This window comes from Microcaecilia unicolor, chromosome 9, assembly GCF_901765095.1.
Source record: "Microcaecilia unicolor chromosome 9, aMicUni1.1, whole genome shotgun sequence".
Taxonomy (NCBI): domain Eukaryota; kingdom Metazoa; phylum Chordata; class Amphibia; order Gymnophiona; family Siphonopidae; genus Microcaecilia; species Microcaecilia unicolor.
This window is the reverse complement of record NC_044039.1, coordinates 113,167,432-113,195,077: the sequence shown is the minus strand read 5'-3', so window position 1 is coordinate 113,195,077 and position 27,646 is coordinate 113,167,432. Positions and strand designations below refer to the sequence as shown.

Below are 27,646 nucleotides of genomic sequence, written 5' to 3'. Positions count from 1 at the left end.
AGTTTCATAGAGCATCTTGTTTTAGTGTTGTTTGACAGGTTATACAATCATTTCCTATTGAATTGTGCTGCCCCAGTCATAATTTTGTACACTTCTATCATGTCTCCTCTCAATTGTCTTTCTCCCAGCTGAAGAGTCCTAGAGGCAGATTTTAAATTGCATGGAGGAGGAAACACACACATCTTGGTTGGGATGTGGATAGTATTCTACAAGAAGCTCTGCCACATTTAGGACTCTTCTCATGTAGCGAGAGCAGCAATTTGAAAAGCAGCAGGTGGGGGAAAAACCTATGCAAGAACCCCTCACATGTGCTTCTGCATAGCCTGAGCCAGAATCAACACTGTCCCCCCAACATCCAATCCCCCATCTCTGTCATTTCTTCTATGGGAATCACCAGCCTGAAGTACTGAGTTACCGGAAGTTAGTGACTGTCTTAGTAAACTAAGCTGTGGTAACATGTGAAATTTTATGATAGCTTATTAATGTCCTTGCTTAGATCATAGTGTCATAAGATACTTCTGCAATTCCTCTGCTATTTTAATAACTTTGTATCATCTGTAGATATGGTCACCTAATTTTTCACTCCTATCTTCATTTATGAAAGAGCATTGATCCAAGAGCAGACCCTTAGGGCACTCAACTACTGACCCTTTTCCATTTGGTCTATTATTTGTTTCCTGTCTTTCAGCCAATGGCCCATCTATAGAGGTGCATTATTGCCTTCTATCCTATCACTTTAACTCGCTAAAGAATCCCTCATGAAAGACTCTGTCGGATGCCTTCTGAAAGTCCAAATACACCACATAAACTGGCTCACCTTTATGTATATGTTTGTTTATATCTTCAAAAAAATCTAATAAATTGGCGAGACAAGACTTGCCTTTGTTAAATTTATGCTAACTCGTTCCCATGAAGCTGCATGTATCTGTGTATTCAGTAATTTTTGTTTTAAGGATAGCTTCCCTCATTTGCCCAGCCATAATGTCAGGCTCACTGGTCAGTAGTTTTCTGGATCATCCCTGGAGCCATTTTTATTCTTTCTAACCCTACATAATATTGCAAAGATAAGGAGATTAGAATGTGTGTCTGTCTGAGGATAAAATAATTCTCTGAGTGAGCCTTTTACAACACATTGTTTTTAGCGCATACTTAAATAAGTATGCACTAAATGCTAGAGATGCCCATATATTCCAATGGGCGTCTCTAGTGTTTAGTGTGTGCTAATAAAAGCCTGTATGGACTAGCTTATTTATAAAACTTTTCTTGGCCCACCTTGTTACTGTTTAACATCTAATTTCCCAGTGCTTATGCTCTCCCCCCCCTTTTCCTCATTAGGGTCTGTTTCCATTTCTGTAGGATTCCCTTTTTAGATTCACTGCCTCTCTTGTTCATCATTTAAACCCTGCTGAGAGTCATTTGATCTTTTTGCAACCCATTTTAATGCATACAGTATATTTTGTTTGGGCTTGGACACAGGGGCTGACTGACTATTCAGGCAACACGGCACTGCCCGAGGGCCCAGACTACAGTCCTCCCGACAGTCCTACCTTGAAAGGCCCTGGTGGTCTAGTAGCCTCTGCGGTGGCAGGAAGAATTCACTCTTTCCTGCCCGCTGCTGCTAGTGTGCCTGGGGCCGGCGCCACCATGTTTTAAAAATGGCTGCTGAGACTGCCGAGACCCACGAGAAGTCTCGGCAGCCATTTTGAAAACATGACGGCACGAGCCCCGGGCACAATAGTGACAGCGGGCAGGAAAGAGTGGGATTCTCTCCTGACCCCGAAGACGCCACTAGACAACCAGGGTCCTTCAAGGTAGGACCCACTTACAGGGATCTGTAGTGTGTGGGAGGGGGCGGCAACTGCAGCAGTGGGGGGCTGTGTTGTGCATGAGGGGGGCAAGTGGGCAGTGGCCCACTTGCCCCCCTCATAAGAGCCCATAAGTTAAAATCACACTGCTATGATTTGGAAAATCTAGGAGGCCCTTTCACCAAAGTTTAATGCACGATAACAGAATTAGTGAATCTTATTTATACCTATGGGCCATGTGGCACTTAGTGTACATTAATATCCATTAGCACTCGCTAAGCTTTAGTAAAGGTCCCTAAAGTAGGGACTATAGTGGTGATAATTGAGGAACAGGCAATACTTCATTGAGAAAAATTGTAGGAACTGAAGTATCTTAGGAACTGATATAAAAACACAGTGAAGTAGGTGAGGTTTTTTGTTATGTTATCATGAGGCAGCTTCAGTCCTCCAACTGCCCTTTCACAGATACTTAAAACATATTTCTTGAACTAGGGTGGGTCGGGAGGGGTTATGAGAGTATGGCAAGGTAGGTTAATAGGAAGTTAAACTGAAGACAGGGACTACTTTAATTGGATGAATCAGCAAAATATAAATTCTTGGCCAAAGCCAATCTGTTTAAGAAAATCAGAGAAATGTATCTCCTTAGTGAAAGCAGTCTTTCATCTCTGGAATACTTCAGAGACAACTAATCAGTCAAATGATGAAAGATATACTGTTAGGAGCAATGCCTATAATTGCATGCAACATCTTGATTTATTGATAGAAGATATTGATGATTTTTTTCACTCGGTTCCTTAATTCATTTAGCAATTGTGCATGTTGTTTAATTAATAAAATACATTATTCAAATATGAGTACTTGTTTAAAATTCAGAAGGGATATATTCTACAACCCCTGAGGAGGTCTTGAAAGTGAAATGCACTTTGTGAGGGTCCTTCAACTAGAATGTGTAGTAGCCATAGTTTAGACTTTTTTTTTCTGTGTAGCCATCTTCAGTTATATGCTCCAAGTTTTGGGGACTGCCTGAACCCACTCAGACCCAACTGGCCAGTTTGGTCCTGGTATTACCCCATTGCAAGTGTGCTAAATCTAAAAGAACCTGATGTTGTGAGATCAGCCAGTCGGAGTTTACCTGGACCATATGACTTGTTCTCTTTTGGGGTTTTTTTTTCCCCCTGAGACTCTTTAGGGGGCATGGGGTGTGATTTTTATTTTACTATAGAAAATGTCCTTCTATAGAGGGAAAATCATTCAAGGAGCTAAATTCTGCCTCTGCAGTGCGTAGCATGAATCTAGCTTATCTGTGCATGGCAGCAGTTTGACAACATATTGATGGGGTACAGTTTTTCGTTAAACCTAGCACCAAGGACAAAAGAAAAAAAATGAGAGACTAAAATTCCTGTACTGATAAATATCCTCCTTTGTTGCAGTTTACAAGCCTTGAGGAAAGAGAAACCCGAGATGCAGCCCGCTCTCGCCGGGGGAAAGAAAATTTTGAATTCTATGAGCTGGCCAAGTTACTGCCGCTCCCTGCAGCCATTACCAGCCAGCTTGATAAGGCGTCCATCATCCGACTCACAATAAGTTATCTGAAAATGAGAGACTTTGCTAATCAGGGAGATCCTCCATGGAACTTGAGGATGGAAGGTCCACCGCCTAATACTTCTGTAAAAGGTATGATTGTAGTAAGATGATTTACACTCTTGGCTTTTTGTGATGTGGAACAATACAGCCTATTTTAAGTTCTGATCCTACTAAATTCAGTTGTTTGTCGCTTTGCATTTATATGAAAGAAATTAAAACAAAGAGTTCTGTATTCTGTGCACCAAATATATAGCACTTAGATCCAGAATATTTTCTCTTTGAACTGACATAAATCTTATATAACTGGTACATTGAAGCTTCTCTGCACGTTTTCCATATTGTTTTATGAAGTAATGAGCAAAGGGGGTGATTCCATAAGGTGGATGCCAACATTTAAGGGTCCTTTTACTAAGGTGTACTAATGAGTAACATGGCTAAATGATAAGACACCCATTATATTCCTGTGGGGCATCTTATCATTTAGCGTACGCTAAGTCTGTTAGTTCACCGTAGTAAAAGGACCTCTTAAGCATCAAGACACACATAAATGACCAGAATACTAACATATACATGCTTACACACTTATGTGTGCACACGTGCATAAATGATAATATTCTAGCTAAATGTTATTTGATAAAATAGCGCCTAAATATGCATAGTTTTATTTGAAGGTTGACATACAAATGGGTGGAGTATGCCAAGTTTCACGTGTAACTTGAATACTATAATTTACGCATATGGTTTAGCAATTTCGGGGCAAACATTTATACCAGCTCATGCTAATGCCAAAAATATAGGCATCTCTTGTACCTGTTAAGCTAATATTTTATAAAGGGAAAGTAAGAGGCTGATATTCAGAAGGACATGGTCGCTAAAACGGCACTTAGCGGCTATCTAGCTCTGAATATTGCCAGTTGGTGGCTTAAAGACAGCCAGTTATATGGTGCGATATAACTGGCTATCTGCCAATTTTAAAAGTCAAACATCAATATGGCCGCCAACAAGCTGAATATCAGCTTGTCCAATTAAAGTCAGACCGGCCAAAGTTAAAACCGGATATTCAATGCGGTCACTGGAAATGGCACGGCATTGAATATCCAGGTTCAGTGCAAACTGCAGGAGACAGCCCGGCTATCTCCCGAGATCTGAAAATCGGGTAGTAAGTGCCTACTTTCCTTATAAAATAGGGCCACATAGGTGCCCTCTAGGCATCTATATATAAGCACACTCACATAGACTTGCCCCCCAAACCGCTTCATTCCCGCCAAAAGTTAAGACTGCTATAATTACACACATAAGTGTAGGTGCACGCTCAGCTCTATTCTATAAGTTTATCATGCAACTCACCCACCAAATTCTAAAAAAGCAAATTAGTGCCAATAATTGGTTTTTAACAAACATTTATTGGTGCTAATTAGATTTAATTGGAACATGCATGCATAAATTTAGGTGTGAGTAAAATAAGTGGCGCGGAAATGAAAGGGTCTTGGGTAGAACAGGGGCATTCCTAGCATTTAGATTCATTGTTGTAGAATACGGGGGATGCATGCCCAATTTAGGTACAATGGCTGCACCTAAAGTTAAGCCCAAGTCCTGGGCATAAGCACTGTTCTATAAACTGCACCTAACTGTAAGCGCAGCTTATAGAATAGTGCTTTTTCCAGTAATTTTTTTGATGCCATATATAAAATTCACCCCTTAGCATGTAAATGTAAGGGAGTGCGCACAGGGGGAAGGACGTGGGCGGGACCAACATTTATGGGCGTAACTTACATAATACTGTAAGCTACATAATAAAGTGCCGCCTTTAGGCACAAGCATTTATTGATATGGCATAAGTGAGCGCGCACAAATGCCAACTTCTACTAGTATTCTATAATGGAATGTGGGCACCCAAATGCCATTATAGAATTACCACTTAGTGCACTCCATCTTGGTATCTCCCTTGTAGCAACCTTTATAGAATTACCCCATATGTAGTGATTAAGGGGCTGATGCACCAAGGTTGCCATTAAATGCGGCAGCTACGGGTGACCTTACTAACTGGTAAACAGTGACGAATTCACAAAGGGAACCGTATGCAAATTAGCTACATGGAAAATCTGCAAGGGAAAGTGCCTAGGGCACGGTAAGTGTCCGTGTTCTGTACATGCCCAGGAATAGCTGCTGCACGCTCTGCCGGTGGGCTCAGATCCTGCCTGTGCCAAATCCGGGAGTTCACTTTCGGCCTGTGCCTAGGATGGGGGGAGGGGGGTGTAGATCTGGAGGCAAAGGCTAAAGGAGTAAAGGAACTCACCAGGACAAATCGGGGAAACTTAACTTTTTCTGCCAACTGCTATCCTGAAGTACTCGTCAGCCATGGGTCTATATTCTAGCCACAGGAGTAATTTTGAAAAGCAGGAAGGCTTCAAAATGTGAAAGGATTATTATTAAACAGTATGTATCAACCACCTCCCGATCTGTAGAGTGCTCTCTGTTCACAGTCCCGGGCCCGGGATCGGTCACACAAGGACATCTCCTGACACATCAGAAGATTTTGCACATCAAAGGTAGGCGCTGCTTTCTGTGCACCGCACGGAATGCTCATTTGAATACTGATGATCTCATTGTAATATATTTCCTTTGAATTGGATTATTGGTAGTTGCTATGGCCAGTGGTTAAAGCCATGCAGAACCCCTTTATACATTAAATGCTAAATGTTTGCTTTAGATCAGCAAAAAAACAGTCTAAAGTAAACATTGCAAGGGAGGTAAGCTTTGTGCATCTCCCTCTAAGTGATTATGGGGAGTATATGTGGAGTATCACAGCAAAAGAGGTTTAGATTTCAAAGAAAATCCCACATTTTATGATGATAGATAGATAGATAGATAGATAGATAGATAGATAGATAGATAGATAAATCGATCTACAAAGCTGTGTTTCAGACAGTCTCAAAACTTTGCAGTTGATTCTAATGTGTGCAGATTTCCTGTTTACCCATAGACATGAGACATGCATAATGTGTAACATGAACAGTGTAACAACGATTTCTTTTTGCATGTGCTATTGCAAAGAAATAAACTGAAGGATTTTGAAGGAGCATAATCAAGTTTGTGGTTCAAGTCTGAGGTTTATCTGCTTCCACGGCAAAGGTTAAAATTCTTCCAACAGTTCCCAGTCATACTTAACTGTGGAGTAAATTAGAACGGGCAGATTCCTTAAAGGTTGCTAGAAAATCCAGCACTGATACTTTTTAAATTAGTTTCTAATTTATGGGCTCATTTTCCATTTGTCATGGTATTCCTAAAATATTAGAACAGAACTAGCCCAGAAGGCCATAAAAATGTAGCTATGGAGAGTAGTTATATAACTTTACTTATGATCCTTGTCATGCTTTTCACTTGTTCCTCATTATACAGACAGCCTCACAGTTTGCATCTGGATTTCTCTTTATTCCACCCATGGCAGTTTTCTATATTTACTATGTGCTTTTAGGACAGCCACAAGTGTTAAATGAAGTGCCAGAATGCTACTTCAGTGTAGCTCAAAGTACATTCTGCATTGCAGCCAACGATACCAGATGTTGCACTGGTGCTGTTAGAAGGGATAGCAGGATTGATATTACTTACCCAAATGCATAGGACTATTTACATATTTCCATTTTTTACAAACATAAAAAGCTGTTAAAGTAAAGTTTATCACAGATCTAAAAGAGCCTGAAAATCCATTTGTGTACATTTAGGTTTCTTTTCAGCAGAATCTAACATAAGCCAGGGTACACATTGGTTTGTTACACTCAGCAGGCAGCTCCTTTAGTTACACATAGTAAAAGAATAGACGAAGACAGATAATAACTATAACAGCCCGTCCATTCTGCCCAGTGAGATTCATCATCTTCTAGTGGATACAGTATGCATATATGTACAGCCCATCACCAACAAGCTACCCCTTTTGCCCATACCATCCTCCTTACTTCTCTATCGTCCTCTCCTGTCTGCCCTAAGAATGATCAAAATCTATCACAGAGATGGTCTCCTCACACATTTGTGGAGCTTTGATGCAAAATCAGCACTGCCTAATACAGGTTACCCCGATTTAATTTATTTGCATATTACTTTTAACATTTCATAAGTACAGAACTAGAACAAAGCAGATCACAAACTGGACAAAATTATACAACAGTGCTTCCTTGGAGCCCTGATGCAGTTATACTACTCTGGTTTGCTTTAATAGCTGCTGCTTCATGTAAGTTCCCCCCATGCTTCCTTGAAGGCCCAATGTAATTGTTTTGCTGCTGCTTAGGGTTATAACTACTGCTCGATGCAGGATACCACAGTGCTTCATTTCCAACCTCTTCCCACTAGGGATCCTTTTTGAGTGTCCCACTCTTTCTTGAATTCCTTTACTGATTTTATCCACACCATCTTCTCCAGAAGGGCACTCCAAATATCCACAATTCTTTCAGTGAAAAAATAAATCATAACATTGTTCCAGAATCTTCCCCCTTGGATTTAAGACTAGAAAGAAATTTGTGAGGAGCTGGCTAAACTATAGGTGGACAAAAAGATGGGGCCAGATGGCATACGACTGAGGGTACTGAAGAAACTTGGGGAAGTTCTAGCAGCTCCACTGGATGGCCTTTTCAATGCTTCTCTCGAGTCAGGAATGGGCCTGGAAGACTTGAGAAAGGCAGATGTGTACCTCTCCACAAAAGCAGAAGTAAGGAAGAGGTTGGGAACTACAGGCCAGTAAGTCTGACTTCTGTGGTAAATAATTAATGGAAATGTTTTTAAAACAGAGAACAATTAAGTTTCTGGAATCCAGTGGACTTCAGGACCCAAGGCAGCATGGTTTCACTAGAGGCAGGTCTTGTCAGGCAAATCTGTTTAATTTCTTTGACTGGAGGACCAGAGTGTTGGATCAAGGGAGATCACTAGATATAGTTTACTTAGATTTGAGCAAAGCCTTTGACACGGTTCCGCATAGATGACTAATAAATAAACTGAGTGCCTTCGGTATGAGCCCTAAAGTGACTGTATGGGTTAGGAACTGGTTGAGTGGAAGGTGATAGACAGTAGTGGTAAATGGAGGTCACTCTGATGAAGAGGATGTTACCAGTGATGTGCCGCAAGGTTCGGTTCTTGGGCTGGGTCATTTTAACATTTCTGTAAGCGATATTGCTGAAGGGAGTCTGGCAAGTTGCCTTTTTGCAAATGACACCAAAATCTACAATAGAGTAGACATCCCTGATGGTGTGGATAACATGAGAAAGGACCTAGCAAAGCTTGAATAATGGTCCAGAATTGGCAGCTAAGATTTAATGCTAAAAAATGCAGGGTCATGTATTTGGATAGTAAAAATCCAAGGGAACATTACAATTTAGGGGGTGAAGAACTTTTATGCTTGAAAGAGGATAGGGTGTAATTGTATGGGATGATCTTAAAGTGGCCAAACAAGTAGAAAAGGCAACACAAAGCTAGAAGGATGCTTGGGTGCATAGGGAGAGGAATGGCCAGTAGGAAAAGGGAGATGATGATGCCCTGTATAAACTCTGCTGAGACCTCATTTGAATTTTGTGTACAATTTCAGCATTGTGTACAATGCTGAAAACCACAGCATGGAATTGGTCCAGAGGGTGACTACTAAAATGGTCAGTAGTCTTTGTAATAAAGCATATGGGAACAGATTAAAGATCTCAGTATGTATTCTTTGGAAGAGGAGATATGATGGAAATGTTTGAATACCTCCATGGCATAAATGCACAAGATGCAAGTCTCTTTCAATTGAAAGGAAGCTCTGGAATGAGGAGGCATAGGATGAAGGTGAAAGGGGACAGACTTAGTAATTACTTGAGGAAATACTTCTTCATGGAAAGGGGTGGTGAATTTGTGAAATTGTCTCCTGGTGAATGTGGTAGTGATAAAAACTATAACTGAAGTCAAGAAGCTTGGGACAGGTACATAGGATTCTCTGTGGGAGAGGAAAGGAAAGTAGAGGCATAGATGGGCAGACTGGATAAGACATATGGTATTTATCTGCCTTCACTTTCTGTTTCTATGTAAAAAGCTCATCAACTTGACTTTTTCAGCAGTTTTGTTTTTATTCTTTGACTTTCAGGCTCATTTTTGAAAAAGAAGGCCGCCCATCTTCGACACAAATCAGAAGATGGGCGTCTTTCTCACAGGATTGCCCAAATCGGTATAATCGAAAGCCGATTTTGGGCGTCCCCAACTGCTTTCCGTCGCAGGGATGATCAAAGTTCACGGGGGCATGTCGGAGGCGTAGTGAAGGCTGGACTTGGCCGTGCCTAACACATGGACGTCCTCGACCCATAATGGAAAAAAAAAGGGTGTCCCTGACGAGCACTTGGACGACTTTACTTGGTCCTGTTTTTTTTACGACCAAGGCATAAAAAGGTGCCCAAACCAGTGGGGTAGCCACATGTGGGCCTGGGTGGGTCAGGGCCCACCCACTTAGGGCTCAGGCCCACCCAACAGTAGCACACGTTTAGCAGTAGCTGGTGGGGATACCAAGCTCCACCAGCTGAAGACTTCCTTCTGATGGTAACGAAAATGTTACTGTCCATGATACCAGCACCTATGCAAGCTTGGGGGGGGGGGGAAACACTTGCTGCCCACTCATTTCTTTCCTAGGCCCACCTAAAATCTGTTGTCTAGCTACACCCTGGCCCAAACTGACCAGATGACCACCGGAGAGAATCGGGGATGACCTACCCTTACTCCCCCCAGTGGTCATTAACCCCCTCCCACCCTCAAAAATATCTTTAAAATATTTTTTGCCAGCCTCAAATGTCATACTCAGGTCCATCACAGCAGTATGCAGGTCCCTGGAGCAGTTTTAGTTGGTGCAGTGCACTTCAGGCAGGTGGACCCAGGCCCATCACCCCCCTTACCTGTACACTTGTGGTGGTAAATGTGAGCCCTGCAAAACCCACTGTACCTACATCTAGGTGCCCCCCTTCGCCCTTAAGGGCTATGGGTAGTGGTTCACAGTTGTGGGTAGTGGGTTTTGGGGGGCTCAGTACACAAGGTAAGGGAGCTATGTACCTGGGAGCAATTTCTGAAGTCCACTGTAGTGCCCCCTAGGGTGCCTGGTTGGTGTCCTGACATGTCAGGGGGACCAGTGCACTACGAATGCTGGCTCCTCCCACGACCAAAGGGCTGGCATTTGGTCATTTCTGAGATGGGCATCCTTGGTTGCCATTATCGCCGCAAATCAGAAACGACCAAGTCTTGGGACGACCATCTCTAAGTACGACCTTAATTTCAGGATTTGAGCGTCCCCGACAGTATTATCGAAACGAAAAAGAGACGTCCATCTTGTTTCGATAATACTGGTTTCCCCGCCCTCTACCGGGACGTTTTGCGAGGACGTCCTCAGCAAAACTTAGGCGTCCCTTTCGATTATGCCTCTCTTTGTGTCCATTTAGAGAAAAGTCAAGACCTTTTTATTATTTGTTGCTAGTGGGATGATGTTTTATCTTGTGTGTGATTGTGTAATATGCTGTATTAATTGATTGCTTCTGACTGTGCTGTCACCCTCTTCAAACTAGAATTGGTTAACATGATATAATATCAATGCCAAGTAGGTTTAAATTAAAACTTCACATTATGTTCCCCTAGTTCTGCAATTTCCTTTCCATTGAAAAAGGTTTGCTTCTTGTGCACTAGCAATACCATTCAGGTATTTAAATGTCCATGGCAGATGTGAGAATTAGGCTTGCGGTTTCTCAGCTCATTGTTCTAACCACTAGGCCATCAGCTAAGTCCTGGGGGACACCAGCATCTGAAGGCTTGATCAGAAGGGAAGGCAGTTACTGAGTGGAAGAACTCACACAATCTTCTTGTTATTTACTTTCGTGACTTAAAGATCTGTTGTTCTTGCTATACCATCTTTGAGCTTAGCCCACTGTTATTATACTTCACCTGTCTTCATCTACCCTGCCAGAGATTCCTTAAAGTATTCACCTATTTTACAAAAAATTGGTATGTTTGAAATTCAGAACTTAAGCCTTGTGGGGGTAACATAGTAAAATGGTAAATGACGGCAGATAAAGACCTGAACGGTTCATCCAGTCTGCCCAACAATATAAACTCATTTTACATGGTATGTGCCATTTTAAATGTATACCCAAGTTTGATTTGTCCCTGCCTTTTCAGGGCACAGACCGTAAAAGTCTGACCAGCACTGTTCCTGTACTAAAAGTTCTGAAGCTAATGTTGAAGCCCCTTATCATTTACACTCCAGCCCATCCATATCTATTTAGCCATGATCAGGGCACAGACCATAGAAGTCCGCCCAGCATTGGTTTTACTCTCCAGTTACCGGTGGTGCCACCCAATCTCCGCTAAGATTCCATAGATCCATTCCTTCTACACATGATTCCTTTGTGTTTATCCCACACATGTTTGAATTCCATTACTGTTTTCATCTCCACCACCTCCCATGGGAGGGCATTCCATGTATCTACCACCCTCTCCGTGAAAAAATACTTCCTGACATTACTCCTGAGTCTGCCCCCCTCCAACCTCAAGTCATCTCCTCTAATCCTACCGTCTTCCCATCTCTGGAAAATATTTGTTTGCAGATTAATTCATTTCAAATATTTGAACGTCTGTATCATGTCACCCCTGTTTCTCCTTTCCTCCAAGGTATACATGTTCAGGTTGGCAAGTCTCTCCTCGTACGGTTTGGAACGCAAATCCCAAACCATTTTTGTAGCTTTTCTTTGCACCGCTTCCAGTCTTTTTACATCTTTCGCAAGATATGTCCTCTAAACTGAATATCATAAGGCAATAACATTCAGGCACCAAGAATCTGCATAAATGACCTTTCTACCGACATATACATGTGTAAATGTAAATATTCCGATTTTGCAGTAATCTATAAATTGGCGCCTAAAGTTTTTGGCATGTAGCTTGAAGGTAGGCGTTATACACATAAATTATTGAATACTGTACCGTATTTACGCAAAGTTTAATAACGCTTTAGGTGAGGTGTTAAGTGGTTGTGCCTAAATTATGTGCACATATTTGATCTGTTGCGCTAGTATTCTATGAAGGAAAGTAGTTGCCTGCTTTCATTTATAGAATAGGCTCCAGATAGGTGTCCTCTAGGCACCCCTTAATACAGTTGGTCTCTATAAGGGCAATTCTATAATCTGGACACCCACATTTATTTATTTAATAAATTTCTATACCGCACAATCTGTAGTTTACAGTTTATTCACATTTGCTATACCGCCTTTGCTAACTCGCAGTTCAAAGCGGTTTACAATAAAGAATTAAATGTAGCAGGAAAAGAACTACAAATTATGACAGGAAGGTAAGGAGAATTCCAGTCATACAACAAAGATAATGAAGGTCAATTTGATGAAGGGAGAAAGAAGAGAGGGAGGAAAACAGGGAAGTGATAGAATGAAAACAGAAAGGCAACACTCCTAGTGCAGGATCGCAATTGGTCTAAGAAGGGGCAAATGCAGCATGGAATAACCAGGTTTTTAAAGCAACTTTGAATCTTGAAGGATAATTTAGCTCTAATATGAAGAGGTAGTGAATTCTAAAGAAAAGGAGCTGTGAAAAAGAAGGCCCGGTGGTTGGTGGATTTTATCTGGGCCTGATTAGGGCCAGGCAGAACAAGGCAATGGTCATTTTGGAATGTAACAATGAACAGGGGAGTGAGGAATTGTGAGTGAAGGTAAGTAAAGGGAGAGGCCTAGCCTGAGTGATTTGAAAGCAAGTGTAAGAGTCTTGAAAATAATGCATTGTTCAACCAGAAGCCAATGATGACTCTGAAGCAAAGAGGAAACATGGTCAAAATGATGAGCATGGCAAAGAAGCCTAATGGCCATTTTGTGAAGCGATTGTAGTTTTTTTTCAACAGAGAGCGGGGGCAACCTAAATAAACAATATTACAATAGTCTAGTGATCAATAAGGAAAGGATGAGGGAATGGAGTGTCATGATCAAAATACCTCCTCTCTACTGTGGCACCATCCACATCTGTCAACGAGGCTATTTCTTCTTACAACAATACTCTATCCTCTGCCTTAGACACTCTTGCACCTTTGATGACCCGCCCTGTAAGGCGTACAAACCCCCAACCTTGGCTGACTTCTAATATCCGCTACCTACGTTCCTGTATCCACTCCGCCGAACGCCTCTGGCGGAAATCTCGGGCCCTTGCTGATTTCTTACACTTTAAGTTCATGCTGACCTCCTTCCAATCTGCTCTTTTACGTGCCATTCAGGATTATTATATCCAACTGACCAACTCTCTTGGCTCTAATCCTCGACTTCTCTTCACCACATTGAACTCTCTCCTCAAGGTGCCCCCTCCCCCAACTCCCCCTTCATTATCTCCTCACACCCTTGCTGAATTCTTTCACAACAAGGTTGAAAAGATAAACCTTGCTTTCTCTACCTCACCACCTCTCCCTCCACTAGTCCGTTCCCCTCTCTCTCCTTCCCCTCATTCCCTTTCCTCCTTTCCTGAAGTTACTATTGAGGAAACTACACTTCTCCTTTCTTCCTCAAAATATATCACCTGTTCCTCTGATCCCATTCCCACCCACCTTCTTAATGCCATCTCTCCTGCTCTTATTCCTTTTATCTGTCACATTCTCAACCTCTCACTTTCCACTGCGACTGTCCCTGCTGCCTTTAAACATGCTGTGGTCACACCTCTCCTTAAGAAGCCTTCACTCGACCCTACTTGTCCCTCTAATTACTGACCCATCTCCCTCCTTCCTTTTCTCTCCAAATTACTTGAGCATGCTGTTCACCGCTGCTGCCTTGATTTTTTCTCTTCACATGCTATTCTTGACCCACTACAATCTGATTTTTGCCCTCTCCACTCAACCGAAACTGCGCTTACTAAAGTCTGCAATGACCTATTACTGGCTAAATCCAGAGGTCAATATTCCATCCTCATTCTTCTTGATCTTTCCGCTGCTTTTGACACTGTCGATCACAGCATACTTCTCGATACCCTGTCCTCACTTGGATTCCAGGGCTCTGTCCGTTCCTGGTTCTCTTCCTACCTCTCCCTCCGCACCTTTAGTGTTCACTCTGGTGGATCCTCTTCTACTTCCATACCTCTGCCTGTCGGCGTACCTCAGGGTTCTGTTCTTGGTCCCCTCCTCTTTTCTATCTACACTTCTTCCCTTGGTTCATTAATCTCATCCCATGGCTTTTCCTACCATCTCTATGCTGATGACTCCCAAATCTACCTTTCTACCCCTGATATCTCACCTTGCATCCATGCAGCATGCTTGTCTGACATTGCTGTCTGGATGTCTCAACGCCACCTGAAATTAAATATGACCAAAACCGAGCTTCTCATTTTCCCCCCCCAAACCCACCTCCCCGCTCCCCCCGTTTTCTATTTCTGTTGATGGCTCTCTCATTCTCCCTGTCTCCTCAGCTCGAAACCTTGGGGTCAACTTTGACTCTTCTCTCTCCTTCTCTGCTCATATCCAGCAGATTGCCAAGACCTGTCGTTTCTTTCTTTACAACATCCGTAAAATCCGCCCCTTTCTTTCCGAGCACTCTACCAAAACCCTCATCCACACCCTTGTCACCTCTCGTTTAGACTACTGCAATCTGCTTTTTGCTGGCCTCCCATTTAGTCACCTCTTCCCTCTCCAGTTGGTTCAAAACTCTGCTGCCCGTCTCATCTTCCACCAGGGTCGCTTTACTCATACTACCCCTCTCCTCAAGTCGCTTCACTGGCTCCCTATCCGTTTTCACATCCTGTTCAAACTTCTTCTACTAACCTATAAATGTACTCACTCTGCTGCTCCCCAGTATCTCTCCACACTCGTCCTTCCCTACACCCCTTCCCGTGCACTCCGCTCCATGGATAAATCCTTCTTATCTGTTCCCTTCTCCACTACTGCCAACTCCAGACTTCGCGCCTTCTGTCTCGCTGCACCCTACACCTGGAATAAACTTCCTGAGCCCCTACGTCTTGCCCCATCCTTGGCCACCTTTAAATCTAGACTGAAAGCCCACCTATTTAACATTGCTTTTGACTCGTAACCACTTGTAACCACTCGTCTCCACCTACCCTCCTCTCTTCCTTCCCGTTCACATTAATTGATTTGATTTGCTTACTTTATTTATTTTTTGTCTATTAGATTGTAAGCTCTTTGAGCAGGGACTGTCTTTCTTCTATGTTTGTGCAGCGCTGCGTATGCCTTGTAGCGCTATAGAAATGCTAAATAGTAGTAGTAGTAGTAGTACTAATAACATAGTAGATGACGGCAGAAAAAGACCTGCACGGTCCACCCAGTCTGCCCAAAAAGATAAACTCACATGTGCCATTTTTGTGTATACCTTACCTTGATTTGTACCTGTCTTTTTCAGGGCACTGACCATATAAGTCTGCCCAGCACTATCCCTGTCTCCCAACCACCTGCCCCGCCTCTCACCACCGGCTCTGGCACAGACCGTATAAGTCTGCCCAGCACTATCCCCACCTCCCAACCACCAGCCCTGAATGAATAATGGATCAGATTTGTCAGAGAATGAAAAAAACAACTTTACACACATTAGAGATTTGGATAGTGAAAGAGAAGTGAGAATCAAGAATAACGCCAAGATACCAAAAAGACAGTCTCAAACAGATTCAGAACGATATTCGGACAGGAAAGACCCCCTGTGAACCAACAAGCAACTGCTTTCTCTTTGTTTAATATAAGTTTGTGTTTGATGAGCCAATCTGAGACAGACGTTAAACAGTCCTGGAGTAGTAGGGGGAAAAAAGGGTTGATGGAAAAAAGTAGAAAAATATTATCTGCATACAGATGGCAGAAGATGCCGGCAGATTGAGTAACTGAAGCAACGGGTCTCAGGAATAGATTGAAAAGAAGAGGGGGACAGGATCAAACCCTGGGGGACTCCTTAAGATAAAGAATGCAAAGAGGATGTAGAGGAAGCAGTGATAACCCTATAGGAACGATCTGAGAGGAAAGAAGTGAACCAGGCTAGCACAACAAAGCCAAGAGAGGAGAGGTGTGAGAGAAATTGAGTGGTTAACTAAATCAAAAACGGCAGAAAGATCTAAAGAGACAGTGGGAACTACTTGACGTTTATCTAGGTGGGACTAAATTTCATTATGAAGACCTATTAAGACTGTTTCTTTACTGAAATGAGTTCTAAATACAGATTGCCTGGGGTGGAGAGAGAGAGATTTTTCGATGAAGGAAGAAGCTTGGTTGAAAACGTTTTCTCTAGGACTTTTGACAAAAAACATAGGTTAGAAACTGGGCGATAGCTGGCTGGAGTATGCGAGTCTAATGAAGGTTTCTTCAAAAGGGGACATACTATGGCAGACTTCCAGATAGATGGGACTTGACCTGATGTTAAACTAATACTTAATAAAGACAGAATATTAGATAGAAGACCTAACTCAGGATGCTTCAGTCACGCAGATGGGAAAGGATCGAGCAAGCAGGAAGTAGACCTCATAATTGTCCCTATTTTGGTAAGAGAATGAAGGGTTTGCGGTTGAAAGGCAGACCAGGATTGGGTTCTTGCAGTTACATGTGACAGAGAGAAAGAAGACAAAAAAAGCCACAGAAGTGGAGAAACTGGATCCGCTACGAGAAGAAATGCAAAGGCAAGGGAGTAGCGTGATCAACAGGACACTTCCAAACAAATCCAAGGAGACGAGAGATGGCAAAATATTCTTTAATAGTAGATAAGACTCGACACAGTACCGTGTTTCGGCAAATACTGCCTGCCTCAGGAGTCTACAGGTTAAAATAAGATACATAAATATAGGTCCATGGAAATGTATAAAATCATAAATAGTATGTGACAAAACATAAAGCTTAAAATATACATATAACAATAAAAACATATATTTAAAAAATGTATATATGTCTAAAAAAACCACATTGAATGAATCAAATAAAAACACATAAAAACACAAAAGCCATCCAAGGAACATATCCAAAAGCATATTGAATATAACATGTTATGATGGGCGAGTAAACAAATGGTGCTGAGAAAGAAGAGTCAGAAACAGAGCCAGGAGAGGGAAGAAGAGATAGGGAAGTGGAGGATAACTACTACTACTTATCATTTCTATAGCGCTACTAGACGTACGCAGCTGGAAGGTTAAGGTAAATGAAGAGGAAGAAGGAACAGAAGGGGTGGGCACAGGTAAAGAATTCAAGAGGCCAGAAATTTTAGAGGAGAAATAGAGAAAGAAGGACTCGGCAGAAATCTACCATTCTAGGCAGTGTAGAATAATACATTCAAAGCCATTATTACATAAAACAATAAAACCATACCAAAGAACAACATACAGTCATATCTACTACACTTTTAAGTATCACATAGAAAGCCTAACTTAATCAGTAGTACATTTTGCTTTCCCATTAAGCACCAGAACCATCTGAAAAGGCAGATTGAATCAAACATGTTTTCAGCATTCTTTTAAACTGTTTTAGGGATCTGAGCATTCTCAATTGTAGAGGTAACGTATTCCAAAGTTTGGGTCTTACATTATAGAAGATTGAGGCTCTATATTTTTCCAAATGTACTACCTGGAAAGAAGGTACTCAGGTAGGTTAGATGTGCGGATCTCAATGTTCTCCCTGATATAAATGCAAATTAGCAGAAATAAGAGATGGTATAGCATTTGTTACCACTTTAAGCACAAGCAATAATATTTTATATTGTATCCAAAATTCTATCGGCAACCAATGAAACTTCATTTATGTGCCCCTTGCATGGGTAAATGTACAGAATACTATCACTTATGAACGTAAGGGTATAGTCAGCCTCAAAAAAGCCAGTATGGCATCTTTAATAGCACATGTGACATACTGCGTAAACGCAGGGGGGGGGGGGCGCATACGTGGGTAGAGCATGGGCAGGACATGGGAGGGGTTCCCAGTTACATGCGTTTCTGTTGCATTTCTACGCCTGCTGTTCTACCAGGGCAATGGTTGATGTAAGTTCAGGCTTGTAAATGTTAGGCGTGCCGATTCCAAGTTATGCTATACTCGATAACAAAACGTGAACACCAAAGTGCCATTATAGAATAGGCTCCTACTGTGCATCCTGGGGTGCCTAAACAGAAACATAGAAGTATAGAAAATGAAATCAGATAAAGACCATATGGCCTATACAATTTGCCCATCCATCCCTTCTTCTCCCTTAAAAGTTCTATGTGCTTGTCCCACATGAACTCAGATATATAGTCTGTGTCTACCACCTCTATTAGGCGACTGTTCCACACATCCACCCTTTCCTTAAAGAAGCATTTCCTTAGATTACTCCTGAATCTGTGCCCTTTAACCTTCTGTTAATCTGATCGTGAGCCCTTGTGCCCAGGCTGAGGCTTAGGAAGGACCTTGGCCAAGGCCTAGGTTAGACCGAACAGGCGCTATGCAATACCACGGGCCTCAAAGCCCCGCACACTCAGGAAAATCAGTAAGCACCACTAGAAAAGGGAAGTAGACCACTCAGGTGGGCCGCAAAGCCGATCGGGGACCCACTCATACAGAGTCCAAGCGTACGGGCTGCAAGACTGAACTGGAACTGAATCATACACTAGAGAAGGGAAAAAAACAACGAGGGGTCCCAGAAAGGACTGGAGCTCAAGCAGCACACACAGTGCCAGGCAGTGACACAAAGGGAAGGGCAACAGACCAAACTGGCGGATACAAACTACAACCAGAGGGAGAGAATGCAAACAAAGGCTACACAATAACCCAGGTAGCGGAGGGCAGAGCCCACAGGGAAAAAGGGAAAGCCAGGATCAGAGCAGAACACTATAGACTTGGAACCTAAAAGAGCAAAGGTCCACATAAATGACTAAGCAGGAAAAACAGACTGAAGGAAAAGGCTGTTAGAATTCCCCAGGCGGAGGAGGGCTAGGATCCACCAGGGCCAAATCAAACACAATACGCCAAGGGCAGAAACAGACAGAAAGAAAAGGCAGCTTCTAACTAACTACTATTACTACTAATAGCATTTATATAGCGCTACCAGACGCATGCAGCGCTGAACATTTGACAACTACAGCAGAAAAGGAGGACAGAGCTCCCCCAAAGTCAAATAACAAACACAGGGCACCCAGAGTAAAAGCAGAACAGAGGGAAGGATTGCCTTCAAATACACAAACAAGAAAAGGGCCAGAGCCCACAGCAAAATAACAAGCAAAAACAGACTACAGAGAAAGACTGCTTTCAAATATAAGGACAGGAAAGAAGCAGGGCACACAAGAGAACAGAAGGGGTTAAAGCAGATACCAGAGAAAGGCTGCCTAAAAGAGGCCAGGCTCACAAAAGACAAATACCAAGCACTGCACATAAAGGGTTAAAGCAGAGTAGAGGGAAACTAAACAAACAAAGCAGGAACGAGCTTACCACGGCTTACCACGGACAAATCAACACCACATCCAGGCAGGGAGAAACGAGGCAGAGGAGAGACAACAGACCCAACTGCACTGCAGTGAAACAATCAAGGAAACACTGGTCACAACCAGCACACACAGAGACCACAAACAAAGAGAAGAGGAAGCAAACTCCAAAGAATACACACTGTGCCACGAGCACAGCAACAGAACCAGAGCTCAGCTGAGAGGAAATAATGCTAGAGTGTCCACTGTAGGGAGAAGTAAGTTTAAATAATTTTTTATTACAATTGTACCCTGCACTTTCCCACTCATGGCAGGCTCAATGCAGCTTACATGGGGCAATGGAGGGTTAAGTGACTTGCCCAGAGTCACAAGGAGCTGCCTGTGCCTGAAGTGGGAATTGAATTCAGTTCCCCAGGACCAAAGTCCACCACCTTAACCACTAGGCCAAATAAGGTCTGACTTCTGACGTCTGCTGCTTCAGATGTCAGCTCAATCCCTGACAGGCCAATAAGAAGTGAGTCTCAATCATTCCCCTGCCTGTCCCAGTAGAATCAGAACACCATCTTATGTCCTCTCCTTCCAGAGCTTCCTTTCAGTTGTGTATTAATGCCGGATGTGGTCAAATGCCATTATTATTTCTCTCCTGTGTTGCCTTTCTTCCAAAGTATACATATTGAGGTCTTTATGTCTGTTCTCAAATGCTTTATGATGAAAAATACTGACCATTTTAATAGCTGCCCTCTGGACCTTTTAAGGATCACTGACTCTTAGATAGATATCTATCCAGGCATTTGAGGTGCTTCCTCTGTCTAAGTGCCTGGTTCAATATAGTTTCTTCCCTCATATACTTAATTACCATTTGTCCAAAGAGAGCCCTTGGAAAGGAGTCTCCGATTCCTCTATTTCTGTCAGCAGGATACTCCAATCCACATTCAGTTGGTCAAACCCTTCCACCAGCCACACCTCCCCTTTCAGTGACACCTTTTGTATTTCTTTGTCCAGTTAACTCTCCATGACTCCAAATCAACTTCAGCTGTGAAATATGCATTGTTTCATATACTGTGTTTGGAACACCCAACTAATAGATTTGTGTTCTGACCATTGTGGGAGATGTTTAATGTTATGGAGAAGATTATTTTGGCCAGACACTACGGCTCAGAAGAGTAGCCTGGTGATTAGAGCAATGGGCTAAAAACCATGGATACCAGGGCTCAGATCCTGACGCTTAACGTGTTATTTCATACAGGCCTCATTATTGTCTATGGGACCTATTTAGTAGACCCTTTGGGGAGAAGGAAATACCTATGTATCAGAATATTATTTCCCTTGAACTACCAATCAAAAGACAAGAGCTAAATCCAAATAAATAAATAAATAAATAGATGATCTGACATCATAACATAATAAATGACAGCAGATAAACGCCAGACTTGCTCTTCTGGTCTGCCCAGGAGTGATTTGTCTACTTTGGATAGATGTGCATACAAACTCCATATGAAACCTGGCAGCATTGCCCCTTTCCCCATATTCCTCAGACTTGTACCACTGTAACTCCATGGAGGCTACCTCAGTGCTTTCTCATGAATCCAATGGAATCACATTACTGCTATTTAGCAGTGGCGTACCAAGAGGGGGCGGTGGGGGCAGTCCGTTCCAGGTGCACGTCGCTGAGGGGGTGCCGCGCGCCTGTTGGCAGAGTCCGCTCGTTCCCTCCCTGCTGCTCCCTCTGCGCGGAACAGGTTACTTCCTGTTCCGGGGCAGAGGGAGCAGCAGGGAACGAGCGGACTCAGAGCCAACAGGTGCACGGCACCCCCCCGCCCCCCGGCAGGTAAAAATGCACCCGGGGGGGTGTAATTTCGCCTGGGGGGGCACGCTACACCCGGGGGGGGGGGCGCATTGGCGATCTGCCCCGGGTGTCAGCCAGCCTAGGAACGCCACTGCTATTTAGGATTGTAATAAGCACTCTGTGCAGGTTATGTCATGTCTTCATGGAAGAACAATGCAGTCATATAACTGCTGTACCATGCAGGTTACCCGGTGCTTCTATGGTATGCTGTTGCCACTGATTATCCTCTATGTTGATCCCACATCTTTGAACTCTGTTACAGTTTTTGTCCCATTTGAAATACCTTCATAGTGACCCTATGCTCAAATGTCTGCTACTGTGTACATGCTATACTTGCCTATATTTTCTCAATACATGCTGTATACTTGTAACATACTTGATGGCCAAAGGTACCAGTTGGTTTTTAGTGGAAGAGATCACTTCCACAATGGGTATGATGTTTTAGTCAGATGGTACATTTTCTGCACAACCTTTTTACTTATGATTCTCTTTTGATATTATGCTCATTATTAAACAGTTTATCAATGTTGAGTTATGTTTTCCTAGACATGGCAAAAGAAGTCTGAGTTATATGAAAAATAGGTATAATAATTGTGAGAGGAGCAGTTCTTTACGATGTGCAGTGCTGATCATAAGAAAGTGAGAACTATGAGAAATGGAGATGTATTTTTTTCTAGTACGTTTGTCAGCTTTTCCGTGAGGGTGTAAAATCCTCAGCATTAGAATAGACGTAAAAATGTCTTTATTGTATAGGTTTATATTTTTCCCTTTTTTTCCCCCATTTTCTTTTTTGATTTCTGTGGAGTATTTTTGCTTGACTGTTTTTTATCTGCCATCATGCTTCTATGTTTGTTGGGGTTTTTTTTTAAGCCACTCATATGAAACAGTATGCCATGACTGAAAGGGGCAACAGTGTTAGCGCCATACTAGCACCGGCGTTTGCTAACGCCCCATGATCAGATCCCTCGAGCACGTGAAACAACGTGCTCGAGGGCTCTGAACACAACTAGCATGCTAAACAGGACTAAACATATTCATCCCCAATGATCAGCGGCCAGCGCACCAAAGGATGGGTTGCTGGCCGAGGCAAATCCTACACCAGCTCCGAGCTGGCGTTAGGGTTTGCAGATCATTGGGGAGGAATGGTGAGCCCTGTCCAGCATGCATTTGCATGCTGGCAGGCCCCCATTCCCCCCAATAGCAAACCTGCCAGCGACAGGGGGCTGGAGGTCCAGCGGACCTCCGGTCTCCCCCGACGATCCTCCCCCCAGGTTCATGGAGGGCTGGTCTCCAGCCCCCCTAGTCCCCCAGAAAGGGGTCCCTGGTGGTCCAGTCCCCCACCCCCTACCTTGTGTGTTGGAGGAGGGAGGGTAGTCTGCCTCCCTCCTCTTCCTGTGACGCCACAAAATGGTGGCGCCCAGCCCTGCCCAGTGTATCCTGAGATGCGCTGGGCGGGGCTATCCATATGGATTCAAGATGAGTTTTGTGTCCTGCAAAATGTTTATTCTATTCAGTTCAAAACCTCCTTTAACATATAATGCTACCCCTCCACCATTTTGATCCACACTATCACTGTGATATAATTTGTACCTTGGAATAACAGTGGTTATCATCCTGGGTACAAATTATATTGCAGTTGTTGGGGTGAATCGAATTGCTGGAGGGGTAGCATTATACATTAACATGGCTGAAAAGTTATGCTCCTAAGTTTGGCTGAGAATAGGGCACAAATTTATGAGGCTAAACTAGGAGCTCAGCATTTTCTTAGTATTGGGCTAGAAGTCAATATATAAACGGACCCAAATCAAAACTTTTTCCCAGTGTTACAAAAGAAGAAGAAAGAAGTGACAATTTTAGTTAAAAATAGCCATCTTGTCTAGAGAATTATTCAGAAGTGAGATGCAGAGGGCCACTGGATGCTATATAGTTAACAGGTACTTTTACTTACGTGGGAATTCATTAAGCAGTGTTAGGGCCTTCGCGTGGGCATTAGGGCCTTAACTCACATTAAGAAAATTCACACGTGCTAAATGCATTTTATACCTATGGGCTTCTTAGCATTTAGCATGTGTTAATTCCCTTAATGCACGTTAAAACCCTAATGCCTGCACGAAGGCCCGAACGCTGCTTTATGAATTCCCCTCTTATGTGTGTATTTGTTCAGTCAGGGTGTACCAGAATTCTTTCATCTACCCACTCAATCAGTATGAGAGATGGGAAGCATACCAATTATTACAGAAGGGGAATTTCAATCAACCTTTAGATATTGATGAAGGATAGGCAGTCCAAACATCACCCTACAAGAACCAAAACATTGAAAGCTACCAATATGCACAACATGAAGTACATTAGTAGATCCATGGAGGTTCCTGTATCCCATGGGAAAGGAATATATGTTTTTCTCACTCCCCCATTAAACTTAATCATGGATTGATCATTACATAGCTGTAGCAGCAGCAACAGGGCAAAATAGCAATTGCACTCTTGCATGCCCCTCTCACTGTCTCCAGCGGCCTCCCCTTTTCCCACCCCCGGACCTCCCCCCTGATTGTCTGCCTCCATTCCTCCCCCTCTGCCTTACTACTTCCCATCTCATATCCCTATGCCTACCTGCTTGCCCTTCCTCACCCCCTGCCCCCCACTCGTTAGCCATGCCTGGGCCGCCACCCATTTGTGCCGTCCACCCACCTAAGTGTCAGGTCATCTTCCTAAACATTTAAAGCCATCCAATATGCACAACATACATTAATAGATCCATGGAAACTCCTGTATCCCATGGGAAAGGAATATACATTTTTCTCACTCCTCCATTAAACTTATGCATGGATCGATTAGAACGTAGCTGCAGCAGACAGAAACAGGAATAGGCCACAAGTCATGCAGGTATGGAAACCATTGGATGACTTTATTAATACATCCCATGTGTGATAAGTCAGAGCCATCTCTAGGTTAATAGTGTTGTGTAAAAACAGCTTTTCTTTTTCTTTTCTTTTGTGTTGATATATTTGCTTTCAGTTGTATGTTTAATAGAACTAACTGTCCCACCCATTGGAGCATGACCACAGCTATGCTTTGCTAGATTATTTTCTTCTGTTGCCTAGTCAGTTGAAACATTATAAATAAGTTTAACTTAAAACATATTCACATTCCAAATTAACTTTCTATCAGAAAATGTTCTGAATTTGGGTGAATTTAGCCAGTAGTGAGTTACAAAGTGAAGAGAGAGTTAACAGGTTACCAGTAAATGTAAATGCAATGGTTTCTAAATACAGTGTGTGATTGGTCAACTCTGTTTCACAAGGTTTTTTCTGTGTGTGTGTGGAGGGGGGGGGGGGGGGGGTTAGTTAGTTAGTTAGTTAGTTTGTTTGTTTTTTACAAAAAAATAATTGGCTGAAGCACTTTCTGTACAGCACATATTAATTTATTCTTTTTTTTCTTTTATGTCCATGTTGAACTTTGCGATGAAGCTACAAAGTAGTAAATTTAATATGAATCAGAGAAACGTTTTCTTCACTCAACGTGTAATTAAACTCTGGAATTCGTTGCCAGCGAATGTGGTAAAGGCGGTTAGCTTAGCGGGGTTTTAGAAGGGTCTGGCTGACTTCCTAAAGGAAATGTCCATAGACCATGATTAAATTGACTTGGGAAAATCCACTGCTTATTTCTGGGATAACTTAGCATCATGGAATGTATTGAGCTTTTCTGGGATCCTGCCAGGTACTTGTGACTGGATTGGCCACTGTTGGAAACAGGATACTGGGCTTGATGGACCTTTGGTCTATCCCAGTGTGGCAATACTTATGATCAACCCGTATCAGTAAGCACAACGTATTGTGAGGCTCATAAGCCAACAGTGAAGTAGTAGCCACACCTCACTCAAGCAGTTTCTATAATAGAAACAAAGGCATTTGGAAGATTATACCAAATCTACTTACATTACTAAGACACCCGCATTCTTTTCATGCAGTCTCTTAGGCTGATCATAGTAACAGCAACATTTCAAAGCTCAAGGTTATATGTTTTTTTTTCTCTGTCTGCCACTATTTAATCCTTTTAATTTAGTTACAGCGGTTTGCTTGCTGTGCTCTATATTTATCACAGGTTCTATGCAGCTTGATGTGTTTTATGCTATGAAACACATACATATATCTGTATCTATATAGAACAGAAAATCACTACAGCAATCAAGATTCCACGTAGGAAATTTCCAGAGTCAATTATCTGAAGGAAATGATAGGTTAAGCCACCGTAAGACAGCAGATCATTTTTTGCATTGTTTTAGAAAATGTCCGTGTTGACTCTAATACAGATCAAATCTTCCGAGGAAAATTATGTATTATTCAAACAAAAAAAAAAAAATCAAACGACAGACTTCTCAGCAGCATGTCCAACTAAATAACTGATGATTGTAACCTTTCGAAAGAATGTCATTGTTGGGATTGTTGGTAAATCATTTTCCACGTTCATAGTAATCTTTATTCAGAGAATATCTTTTAAAAACTGTGTATACTATAAATCTTAAAAGTAGTAGGCAGTTATTTGGCATTTGTTAACGCAAGCTTTTGTTGAAAGCAAATAAAAATTATTTGTAGCAACTGTACTTTACCTGTATTTTTGAGAATTATTTTGGCTAATATTTGGCTTGTACTAACAACAATATATATTATGGTTCCTGGTGAGCTCTGTATTAATTTTGGATGACAGTAGTAGGTACTGAGCAGGCAAATGTGCCAAATCTATGTTATGCCTCTGTAGGTTGCAAAATATTCTTTTGCTGTAAATCACAATAGGCTCTTAGCTTGTTATGAATTTTATGTTTAAGAGAAATTCTTGATACTATGGAGGTTATTTTGGAAGGATTATGCAGCATTTGCATTAGTAAATAGGGTTTGCATGTATAAATGCCCTGACATGTATAAGCTGCAGTTTTGGAACAGCCGCTGTTTGTATGTGTATAGCTGCAGCGTGGACTGTTTTGGAGGGGGTGTTGTTTTGTCAGGCCTGAAAGTATGTATGTATTTCCTGTTTTGCAATGCAGTATAGGAGTAATTCTATAAAGAAGGCACTAACATTTGAAAGTATGTCGGACCTCATAGACTTACCAACCAGGAACACAAAAAGATCAGCACGCACATTCTTGAAGCTCCACTACCCCAGTTGCAAAGGACTTAAATGTAAATCAATTTATGCATCTAGCTTCTCCTATGTCAGCTCGCAACTACTACTACTACTATTTAGCATTTCTATAGCGCTACAAGGCGTACGCAGCGCTGCACAAACATAGAAGAAAGACAGTCCCTGCTCAAAGAGCTTACAATCCAATAGACAAAAACTGTGGAATGCACTACCAAAGGCGTTAAAAACAATGCACGACTTAACAGCCTTCCGGAAGTTACTAAAGACCAAATGGTTCGAGAAGGCATATCATATTGAGCCATCATAAATTACCTAATATCAAAGCTCTTTTAGAACCAGATAAAACCGTATTCTCTACACCTGATTGCATCAATCAGTTTGTCACCAATGAACATTAACGCTAATGAACATTAGCGTTAGCATGCACTAAAACGTATACGCGGCTTAGTAAACAGGGTCCTAAGCCATGGCAAAAAGTGGCCTGCGGTAGTGTGGGCATGTGGTTTGGGTGTGCACCGGGCCTGTTTTTACCTCATCTGAGAAAAAGAACTTTTTTTTTTTGCAATGGGCCGGGAAAAGGGCCTGAGGTACAGTTGAAATCAGCATGTGTCTGCATCCCTGCATGAAAAGAACAGTGGCATTTTAGAGTAAACAACCCCAGCCCCCAAAACTTATTGAATATCAAAGTATACAGACAGGACACTGCTTTTAGAGTAAACAACCCCAGCCCCCAAAATCTACTCCACATAAGAAAGCCGTAAGAATTCCCCCCTCCCCAAACAACCAATCCCATGATTATCTAGCCCAGGGGCTTATCTGCGTGGGGACACGGGGGCCTGGGCCCCCGTAGAGTTGGCCCTGGACCCCCATGCCAATGACCCTCTCCACCCCCCCT

General features: G+C 42.5%; 1 protein-coding gene across 1 annotated transcript in view; it reads left to right on the top strand.

The window, feature by feature from the left end:
- Positions 1–2,323: 2,323 nt before the first annotated feature.
- NPAS3 (neuronal PAS domain protein 3) overlaps positions 2,324–27,646 on the top strand; it is a 1,265,871-nt gene continuing 1,240,548 nt past the window's right edge. Inside the window, exons 1-3 of the mRNA XM_030213689.1 lie at positions 2,324–2,331; positions 2,792–2,912; positions 3,236–3,479. Of these exons, the coding sequence (XP_030069549.1) occupies positions 2,324–2,331; positions 2,792–2,912; positions 3,236–3,479 (373 nt within the window). The remainder of the gene's footprint in view (positions 2,332–2,791; positions 2,913–3,235; positions 3,480–27,646) is intronic.